The sequence below is a fragment of the Astatotilapia calliptera genome, chromosome 20, assembly GCF_964374335.1.
Source record: "Astatotilapia calliptera chromosome 20, fAstCal68.1, whole genome shotgun sequence".
In the NCBI taxonomy this organism is placed as follows: Eukaryota; Metazoa; Chordata; class Actinopteri; order Cichliformes; family Cichlidae; genus Astatotilapia; species Astatotilapia calliptera.
Window position 1 is genome coordinate 36907450 of NC_137441.1, and position 11370 is coordinate 36918819.

The following is an 11370-nucleotide window of genomic DNA, read 5'->3' on the forward strand; positions in this document are numbered from 1 at the left end:
TAGCCATGGCTGTCCTCTTTCATCCAATGTGTTTACTATTGTACTAGGTGTTATGGTTCTTTCATAAATGTCACCAATGCACAGCCTCCTCCCTCCAACTCTTCCATAGACTCTAATGTTAAAATGGCTCAGAAGGTTCGTTTGAAAATCAGAAGAGCATGGTGTCTTTCCACTGTCACCACGTCCATATAATAAACTCCACAGACATGAAAACTGAGAATTTGGTAGACTAGACATTGCTGTCGCTCACAGTGAAAGAATTTTGTCAATACGACTTTTACTTTTCATTTGGGAACGATTTGTTTCGGCCTGACTTTTCTGTTCATTTTAAGCAGCAAAAGTGAGGTGCATGTCTGTGTCCGTGTGTATGGAGCCATTGGGTGCGGTCACTATAGCAACCAGGCTCACACCTGCCTGCTTAACGAGCTCTGCCTGCCACTCTGCCAAAATTAATCTTAAGCACTTCTCTTTCAACTGCTGCTGTGTCCACAGTGTTAAAGCCATCATTTTACCCTCAAAACGTCGCCATCGTTGTTCTTTTTCCAACATCTTGTCTTTCAAAGCTCAGAGATGTAAACTTTTTAAACTGTGTGGGTCCAAGTGGAGGGATCACATTTTAGTCATTCAGTGATTCAAAGAATATGACCTTTTAATATTCTTTCAGATGTTTTCTGACTCTAAATGTTCTTTTCTCATTTCTTAGGTTTTTCTAATTTACAATTAAAACATTTTCAGCTTTTTTCCAACTCCTTCTTCTGTGTAACCTTCAGCTTTTAGCAGTTCAGCACCTTTGTTTTCAGGTTAAATTCGGGTTTTTTTTTTGTTTTTTGTTTTTTTATCTCATTCAATATTTTTAACTCAAAATTCAGCAATTAATTCATTTCAGTGCATACATTCAGATTCAAGCATTCACACTGCAGTTTCTTCAGAAAATGCACTTTCTAGTTACATTTATCATTTGGCAAACTGGTGTCAGAGATGTTACAAAGCTGAAAGCGGTCATGCTGACTTTAACATATTCCTTCAGAGTGAAAAGAAAGCAAAGATTAACTTGGTCATCCGCAGGAAGGATAATAAAACATGCGCTGTTTCTTAAACATGTAAGTGTAGTCATGTAAGTGTGCTGTGGAAATTCAGGGTGTTGTCACACTCAAGGAAGGGGTTGAATGTGGTCTGTAGATGACAGCGTGCTCCTGTCGAGATATAAAAATGAATCATCTTTGGAAACGTTGCTATTTACTTTGGAGGAGCACATGAGGGCCTGACTGTTTCAGTGTTTAGTGTCAACTTGTCCAGAGTGCCATTTGGAATATGTCTGGATTCTGCTGCTGTCTCATCAGTTACTCTTCAGGTGTGGAAAAACACCAAAAAAGCATAATCTGCAGATTTGATTGCATATTACAGTAGTAGTGTTCATTTAAGAAGATGTTTTGAAGCACAGTCGACTGAATGTAATGTTTGTGTATGTGTATATGCGGGGACCAAACATTGGAAAGTTGCTCTACTTGTGGGGACCAACAGTCACTTATGGGGACAAAATGCCCCATGAGTTTGAAGACAGGGTTAGGATAAGTGTAAGCAGCTAGGGAAAGCAATATGTCAATTAGATGTCCACACGAAGATATGAAAACACGACTGTGTGTGTCTGCTGAGCAAATAAAGAGGTTTCACCCCACAGTGAACATCCCAGTTTGGCTCCACACTCAGTAAGGGGCAGACGGCGAGTGTGAGGATGTACACACTCTGCCGTCGATGTGCAGAATGTAAAGACGTCCTCACTTTTTATTACTCAGAGTTCATGTTTGACTTCAGACATAGATGCTGGCGGAGGTTTGCCAAACAAGGTTGCCTCCGGCTGGGACTGTGTACCAACCGTCTGCTCTTGGACAAGGTCTGCTGTACTCATACTAACATTCTGATGCCCTCCAGAAAAAGCACAAAAGTGACAGCGGTTTACAAAAACACATTTGTCAAATCACAACAGAATGTACGACTAAAATCTATCACCAGTGTGCAAAACTTACTGCGCTCCAGTATCACCCCCCGCCGTCCTGTCAGCGTCTCTCCTCCAGGAGAGAGAAAAAAGCTGTTCCACGTAATGTTCGCAGACAGTTATGAAGTGGAGACGAGGAGGAGCAGGGTGTGTCTGTATTTCACGGTACAACAATCGAGGCTCTTTATTAACACTGAGAGAATTTATTTTTTTACCTCTCCGCCTGCTGGATGTCCCTTCACGCTTTCTCTCTCTTTCTTCATTTTAACATTTACTCTGAGCAGCGAGCGCGTGCAATATGTTTGACCACTGCTTCAAGGTGACTCAGAACAGAAGGGAAACCACAGCGTTTACTCTGCATTCATAAAGCTCCAGGGTTTACTGAAGAACTGTCTGCTTGTCTGTAAGTAGACTTCTAACCATCTGCGCTTCCTGCTCTGATGCTTCTTCTTGGCTTCAGCTCTGAGGATTAGAAATTAAACCCTTTGGGCTTCTCTGCATTTGAAAAAAGCTTGATTTGAGTATAAATATACAGCAATGCAAATGCCATGGACGTGGATCGTGTTCATCTGTCTGAGTGGAATAGTTTCCTCAGAACAAAACTTGGACTCTTGGCATGACGTGGATGCATTAATGGAAGTCTCCGCTGAGATATCCGAACTAGAAATAGCACCCGTTCCTTCGCCAAGGATCGACGCAGGGGTGACAGTGTCGGGTGCACACACTGCTGGTAAGTTTTTAAAGTCTGCCCACTTTTGTCTGCACGCTCTTGGTTAATAAACACTTAATAACTGAGAATTTTAACCTATTTTGCGCACAGAGGATTAAAAATCGAACAGTGTATTCCTTCATGACTGCATTTTTGGTTTGATTTATGTTTTCTGTTACCCTGGTGAAGAAGAGAGTGAGGATGAGCATCTCCAAGCAAATGCTGAGAAAGTGATCAAGCAGGAAAAACATGGCTCTGGAAACCTGGAGGCGATCAGAAGAAGGAGAAGTGCCTGGGGGAAGAGGAAGCATGCAGCCACAGTGGAGTCCATCGCATATAGAATAGTATGATGAGACACACAATCATATTACACCATCTTTTAGGTCATGTCGCCGTCCTGTCTGGCAGCTTTTGCAATCAGATTTTATGATCTGAATTGTTGTGCCGAACACATTTTGCTTTTCCAAGATAAGCTCTAAAAATTCCCTAAAGGCTCCTCTTCTTCATGTGTTTCTTTTATCTGCCTATTTATTCATTTCTATTCGTGTTGTTTCAGTTATCAGAGTATATGTGTAGTACGACAATGTCTAAGCTGACAGGCGGGGGGGAAGGAAGGCAGTAGAAAATAGGAGTGAACATATAACAAAAGGATAGAGCACAAACAGAAAAGCACGGTGTACTGGCAACTGGTGCACCTGTCAGAAACAAAACAAAAAGAAGAAACATGCAGCACCTGTAACACACAGTCCTTATGTGAGACTTGTCTCTGTTTCCAGTAATTAATTCCAGTAATGGTCTCCTGCTACTTTCTGTAGGCGGGTTTGGGGCGACCCGTTGGCGGCTGGAGAAAGCCTGGAAAAGGAGGGGAGGACAGCAACGCTCTTATGGCTGCACTCAGGGAACTCCACGCTGAGAAGAAAAGGCTGATGGATCTCAGGAAAGCACGAGAGGAGGAGGATGATGAGGAGGAGGACGATGACGATGAAGACGACGATGAAGACGACGACGATGATGATGAAGAGGAGGAAGAAGAAGAAGAAGAAGAAGAGGTTATAGTTTGTAATATTAGTTATCTTTTTTAACTTGTCTTATTTACTTACTGATTTGCTGGGTAATTAAATGTTGTTCTTTTCTTCCAAGGAGGAAGAAGAAGAAGAGGAAGAGGAGGAGGAGGAAGAAGAAGAAGAAGAAGCAGAGGAAGAAGAAGAAGAAGAAGAAGAAGAAGCAGAGGAAGAACCGACTGAGTCGCCCAGCAATCAAACAGAAACGGTTTCTAACTTTATAGAGTTGCCTGTTACATATTACATAATTTCCTTGGGCATTAATAAAGTTTTCTGATTCTATTAAGTGTCAGAGCACTGAGAGAGAGATCAGCTGCAGGGGCATCGGCATTACTCACCTGCCAAGCTTCCAAAACCTTGAAGCCACGAAGGTGGATTTAGCAGGTATGTGTATATCTACAGCTGTAGTCAAAGAAAGCACCCCACAGAAATTTCACAGATTAAAAAAAGAAAAAAGAGCAAACACAAGAGCTCAGGAAGCCCAGCCATCATTAGTGAGCCATCGATGCCCATATTTTTGTAAACAGTGTTATCCTGGATTTACCACTGGAATACATTACGACGTGGATTATTATGCTGCCAGCTAGTGAATCATCAAATTGAAAATTGAAGTGTCATGTGACTGACTTTATGTTCAGAGAACAACATCAGGATCATCACGGCACGAGCTTTCTCAGGCCTCCTGAACCTGGACATGCTGGACCTGAGTCGAAACATACTGGATGATGAATCGTTCAGCCAAAACCCACTTTCTGTGAGTAACACTGCTCTCGCTGCATCTTTTAAAATTACTCACAAGTGACATATTTTTATCCCTTTATTTATCTATTTATATAAAAAGTGAAAAAGTAAAGTAAAACCAGTAAAGGGTGGTGGTTACTCTGACTTAAATCTACTGCTCTTGTACTGAGGTTTGTGTCCCAGTGAGTAATATATAGTAATATGTGTGTAATACCAGTGTGAAAATCCACCACAAACCAAGGCTGTCCAACACCGTTTGACTGCAGAGTTTCTCCCACTCGTCTTACAACTGCAGTTGGAGACTTGCACTTCCAGTTCTGCCTGCACTCAATGAGTTTTCTAACTATATATTTTTAACTGCACTTTATGTCTGTTGGGTGTTTTCTAGAAAATATTTACTGTCATGAAATATCAAGTATTATTTATCCAGACTGGGAATGGAAAAAACAAACAAGTGTCACTGACAGTGACTGAACTCTGTTAGAAAAGTCAGTGTTGCTTCTCTCATTGTCTGCTGGCCAAAGAAAGAAGTGATAAAATAATTTACAGCAGACAACAACAACAACATTTAATATACCGCCAGACTGTAGTTTACCTTCGTAATGAGACAGAAAGTTTGTATTCACTGTCAGTTCGAGCCACAAATAATATTCTGGGAAGAACTATTTGGTGTGTTTAAACAGCACCAGCAGAGACAAACACACATATCAACAAAAAACCCAAAAAACTTTACGCCTCGAGGCCTGAAACTGAACCCTGTTTGACTTTCCTTTGACGTGGACGTGTTGAACTGCTCTGACATTATCCTTAGTAGCTCCGTCTTCACTCTTACAGAGAGTCCTCCGCCTGTCAGTACTTTTCTGACTTACAAGCACATTTTATGGGTCACTTTGCATCTAGTTAAAATAAAAAGCAGGCTATGTCCTGTATCATTACGGTAATAAAAGAGCACTGAAAATGCATTAACTAATCCGTCTAAGAATAACCTCTGACCACAGGCCACACCGAGGGAGCCTACCACACTCTGACCAATCATTACACACTGCCACTGCTATACTGTCACGGTATTGGCTGAAAGAACCTGCTGGAAAAAAGCTGCAGCCAATGATGTGGGGAATATGAGGAAATTATTTTTAGAGGAATATTCTTCTTCAGTTTCTGCTCACATCCCTGTAATGACAGGGGATTGATGGACTGGCTGGAGGGATGCTGCGAAGTCCTGTCCACTGCTTTTATTCACCCATCAAAACCACAGCAGCTTTCACTGAAGAGCCACCCGGAGTGGCTTTGCTAAAAATATGAGAGGACAGATCACATGAATGGAAGAGATGCACAAATGTGACATTCTTTCATTTGGTGTGTTTCTGTGAGCTCTGTGATTAAATCCCAATTGGCAAGCAGGGATGGGAAATTACGGACTTGGAGACAAGTATCTATTTAGTGTATTTTATCATCCCAGTTTTGCTCAACACCTATTTATTTGTGCTGCATTTCATTTCATGCAGAACCTGACCTCTCTGAGGAAGCTGGATCTGGATGACAACCGCATCACCGTGATCCCGACGCTGCCTTCATCTCTGGAGGAGCTCAAAATCAAAAACAATAAGCTGAGTGGACTCACACCGCACTGCTTCAAAGGTACACATCGTGTGTGTGTGTGTGTGTGCATGTGTGTGTGTGTGTGTGTGTGTGTGTGTGTGTGTGTGTGTGTGTGTGTGTGTGTGTGTGTGTGCGTGTGTGTGTGAACACAGTCATGTGTAAAAATTATAACAGGTGTAACATCATAGGTATTATTTCCTAATAGGTTTGATGAATCTCCTGAAGCTAGAGCTGGGAGGAAATGCTCTTCACAAAGCCAGTGTGTCCCCTCCAGCTTTTAGGCCGCTACAGAGACTTCTTGACCTCCAGCTGAGCAACAATCACTTCCGGTCGCTACCACTGAACCTTCCTCCCTCTCTTCAGGTGCACATGTACCACATTTTCGAGTCATTTTTTCCTCTTTCTCTCACTGCTTGGAGTTAGACACTCTCGGACACTGTTTGCATATTCACTGATTGTTTTCATTTTAAACTGTCACATTTCTGTCTCCTGTATCACACCTCAGCATCTGTCTCTGTCTTCCTCATTCTGTAGACGCTGCAAATGAATGAAAATCTAATTGAGGAGCTGACAGAGGAAGCGCTGAGGGGCTGCATTCATTTGAGAGTGCTCGAACTCAGGCACAACCGTCTGCATGAGCAAGACATCGCTACCCATGCATGGACGCGTCTTAAGTATGTCCATCCATCCATCCATCCATCCATCCCAATGTTATGTAGTTCCTTCATCAGCCACCAGAGGGCAGCCTGGTGTTGCTTAGGAATCTGAAGACGCAGCTGTCATTTGTTCAAGTTCAAAACACTTTTCACTTTATTCTTGTGGCCACTAAAAGATATGAAACAACAAATTTCCATTAAACGATGAGATTTTTTTAAACAGGCAGTAATTTAGTATCACAGTAAAGTAAATCATCGATGTTTAAAGCTGATGCCTTCTTTCAAAAATGACTGAATTAAAATGACAACACATTTGGAGTGTTGGACATCAGCTTCAGTACGTGTTTTCTCAGCAGACATTTAGACTGATTTACACAAAGCCAGACAGTTTTCTCATTTCTTCTTCTGCTTCTCTCTCAGCCTTCCTCACACAGACAAACACATGTATGCTCACATATCACACACATTTTGACAGCTGACCTTGTGTACTTGGATGAGCAGGCGTGTGAGCGAGGGCTTGAGGCAACTGTGTGCATCTGTATGTGTGTATTTGTGTTTGTGTGTGTGCTGTTTAAATATAGTGAATTCCAGTGGGTTTTTCTTTTTTTTTTGCTCCTTAGGATCCTTGCGAACCAAAGTGGGAGCCTCAGGGAAAACTGAGGAAATAGAGAATGCAAAAGAGAGTTGCAGGAAAGTGAAGCTGTGGAGATTTTGTATATAGGGCACAAAGCAGAAGCATTAACTTGAGAAGATGCAGTCTGGGAAAACTTTAGGAAGTGATGAACTCTTGTAATCTTCTAGATGCAAAGCAGACTCCAGGACAGGAAGATGGAGTTCACTGGAGGAAATTCGAACAGACTGTCCTGAGTCTTCATGAGACTTGTTTCTGATGCCTGACACGTTGACCTCATTAGTCGTGAGAGCATCAACTTCCCATCGAGTCTGCAGGCTTAGTAGCTGGGCCTTCATTTTAAGGCTTCTGCATAGACACCAGACAGTGAATAAACTCAGCTTGACCTAAACTCCGCTTATACAGCAGGAGACAATAAGTAAGGTCGCTAACAAGATCAGAACCCTCCCTTCCAGCTGATTGTCTACAGACCTTTAATAGCATATCATCATGTGGTCCTACTGAGGCACGTTAAGAAACAGAAAGTGCCTGAAAAAGCTGAGAAAACAAAGATCAAAAGTGAATTGCTTAATGTGAAAAGAACTGCAGTTGGCTGGGTCTAGTTCGCAGGGTGCTTCTGTTTCGTGTCACAGTGTTGCTTTGCTTCTAGCTCGGTGATCGAGGTATGAGTGGGGAGAACGAGGTAACAGGGAGCTGGGATCTTTCTCAGGCAGACTGGGCTCACTTACCTCATTATGTATTTAAATAACGTGTAATGAAAACAGAACATTTCCAGAGCCTGTGAAATGTCTCTGACTCATTTGGGATAACCCCCCCCCCCATATGCATTACTTCCCCCTCATCAGTCTACACAATAATAGCAACGGTTAATCTTATTTTAAAAGAACTGAAATATCCAGTATACTAAAGTATTCAGACACATCCTTCTTTTAATGATCCTTCAGATTCTACAAGTACAATCTTTCATTGCATATTGGATTCACTGGACTTAATCTAAAAGCTCTGACACTTGATGTTGTATGTAAGAGTAAAAACCAGCGTGAGATGTTGAGAAAATTGCCTGTTAAGGACAAAGACGTGATTATGTCAATGCATAAGCTGAGGGAGAATACGGAAACATATCTGTAGCAGTCTCGGTGTCCAGGAGTAAACAGGGATTACTCAGTTTGGGGAGATTTGTAAGATTTAGAGATGGGTCAAGTTCTTAGAAGGACAATCATTAATGTAGGTATCCACACAAATGGCTGCACAGTTTGCCAAAAAGCGCCTGAATGGCTTGGATACCTGGTTTCCACTGATTCGTTCTTGGCTCAGTGCCTCTCTGGAGACAGCGCTGTAGTGCTTTCTGAGAACAAGCTTACATTTCAGCAGGTTTGAGATTTTCTTTCTTTTCTGTGGGAAACAAATGTGCTGGCTGCGTCAGCAGATCAGCTTTGAAGTTGCTGTGGTGGCCTCTCCTATACTGGTTTTGGGCCCAGCAATTTTGTGATTCTGTCTCTCTGTCACTTTTTTTTCTTTGGTGGGAATGCTACCACGTCTGAATGGGTTCTGTCATTGCCACGGTGGAAGAGGTATTAGAGCATGACATGCAAAATCCTCTGAAACAAAGATTCATAATTCAGTTCATAGTTCCCGGGGTCGTGTGCATGATTGAAACCAGGCACTAAGAAGCGATTAACACCATCGCTACAGTCCAACGCAGTGGTGGCACGATCCTGTTGTGGGATTTCCTGGTACATGGACACTGATGGACGCACAAAACCATTTTAATAGAGCTCAGGTTCTCAAACTGGGCTAAGGATTACATTCAATAAGTCAGAAATCTAAAGCATCACTGAGAAGGCTGTTTTGGGAAAACTTGGTAAAAAACCAGAAGTGTACAAAAGTGGTGTTGTCCTCATAAACAAAAAGGATGTGTATCGGATCTACTTTGTGTGTTTCAGGATGAAAATCAAATGATTGCTCCAGTTAAAAGAACATGAATGCATTACTCGTTTTTCACGAGGTGATGTAGCTAGAGTTATGTAACCTTTAGCTAAGCGATGCATCGGAATACGTCTTCCAACTCCAACAACTGTGCCTTCCTTTGTTTGTTATGTAACGAAGCTGCGCTGGCATACAATTAATGCTGTTGCACAAGCAGTTAGATTTGACTCTTATCAGGCACAATGAGCAGCCTGTTCAAAAACACAGCTGCACAACTAAAACAGACACACACATGCACACACACCTGACACCTGCCTGTGTCAGTGCCTGATCTCAAACCAGAGCATTTTCTCATTTGCGACACTACGCCCAAATGATCATATTTCATTGATAAAGTCTTTCCGGTTGCAGACTGTAGTTTATGCTGTCAAACATTTACAGAAAAATGATGGATTGTGTAATAATGGCTTTGTTTTATTGCGTGCTCTGCAGTTTGACTTAACACTCTTGTAAAAGGATCATCGACTTAAAAATACCCAGTAACAGCCACTCCAACTCCGTTAGATAATAACTGACAGAAGAGCCGAGTATTTTTTTAATTTGGTTTGTGCTGAAACAGATGGCTGTTACGGCACATCAAATGTTATTTTTCTCCATTATTTTTTTATTATTTGTGTCATTTTGCACAGAGAAGCTGTCATGGGAGATCTGTGTATATTTATCGTCGCTGCAGGCTTAGACGGATCGCATGGAGGTGCAGGTTCAGTGATCATCACACCAAAGATGTGTGTGTCGCATCGTGACGTGTCTCAGCCTGATACGACTTGTATCAAAAGCCCTTTTCCTGTTTGGCCCGGCGCAAATTGGTGTCGTAATGAGCTTATATAAACTGGGAAACAAACACGGCGCACACACTCTGTACGTGTATTATTTATTATTATTTTTTCTTTATTATTATTATTATATTTTATTTTTCCGTACGTTTTTTGAAAGCCTACTCCTTCAAAACCGTTCAACTTAGAAAAACCATTCAAACACCGTTAGATTCCTATTCTTTTGGACAACATTGCTTCTATTTTTCTCATTTTTAACATTTATATTTTTAATTTTATTCAACTTTATTCAACAAAAATTTCCCATGTATTTCAATGGGGAGACCCTTCAAATTCTCATTCAACTTACTCATTTTTAAACTCTTACTACTTCAACATACGTTCACATAGAGCCACCATTCAAACTTTAAAACGAAGACAAGACATTCAACTATTCAACTTGTATTTATCTTTTCAATATCTATTATACTTTTTCTTCAGTTCCAGTTTAAGTTTCATGATGTTTTTTCACCCGTTTCAGAGTTTATAATGGGTGTGTATGGGACGGAATGTTGGGGCTAGAGTGAGGCAGCTAAACTGCTAGAGTGAGAGGAGCAAAAAAATTAATCTTAAAATCTTTTTTAAAACTGCTGCTGTGTCCGCAGCGTTTGCTCTACAGGTATGATTTTACCCTCAAAACGTAGCCATGGCTGTCCTCTTTCATCCAATGTGTTTACTATTGTACTAGGTGTTATGGTTCTTTCATAAATGTCACCAATGCACAGCCTCCTCCCTCCAACTCTTCCATAGACTCTAATGTTAAAATGTCTCAGAAGGTTGGTTTGAAAATCAGAAGAGCATGGTGTCTTTCCACTGTCACCACGTCCATATAATAAACTCCACAGACATGAAAACTGAGAATTTGGTAGACTAGACATTGCTGTCGCTCACAGTGAAAGAATTTTGTCAATACGACTTTTACTTTTCATTTGGGAACGATTTGTTTCGGCCTGACTTTTCTGTTCATTTTAAGCAGCAAAAGTGAGGTGCATGTCTGTGTGCGTGTGTATGGAGCCATTGGGTGCGGTCACTATAGCAACCAGGCTCACACCTGCCTGCTTAACGAGCTCTCTCTGCCACTGTACCAAGATTCATCTTAAGCACTTCTCTTTCAACTGCTGCTGTGTCCACAGTGTTAAAGCCATCATTTTACCCTCAAAACGTCGCCATCGTTGTTCTTTT

The 11370-nt window shown here is 41.5% G+C and overlaps 1 protein-coding gene across 2 annotated transcripts; it reads left to right on the forward strand.

The window, feature by feature from the left end:
* Nucleotides 1–1996: 1996 nt before the first annotated feature.
* LOC113013001 (uncharacterized) lies at nt 1997–10233 on the forward strand. 2 transcript variants are annotated; one of them, XM_080294484.1, is made up of 10 exons: nt 1997–2723; nt 2895–3046; nt 3518–3751; nt 3843–3971; nt 4051–4147; nt 4402–4517; nt 6010–6142; nt 6309–6466; nt 6638–6777; nt 7380–10233. In XM_080294484.1, the coding sequence occupies exons 1-10, from the start codon at nt 2531–2533 to the stop codon at nt 7417–7419; spliced, it is 1392 nt and encodes a 463-aa protein (XP_080150610.1). In that variant the 5' UTR covers nt 1997–2530; the 3' UTR covers nt 7420–10233. The 2 variants fall into 2 exon arrangements, with proteins under 2 accessions (XP_080150610.1, XP_080150609.1); XM_080294483.1 differs by having other exon boundaries at nt 2002–2723; nt 2892–3046.
* Nucleotides 10234–11370: the final 1137 nt, after the last annotated feature.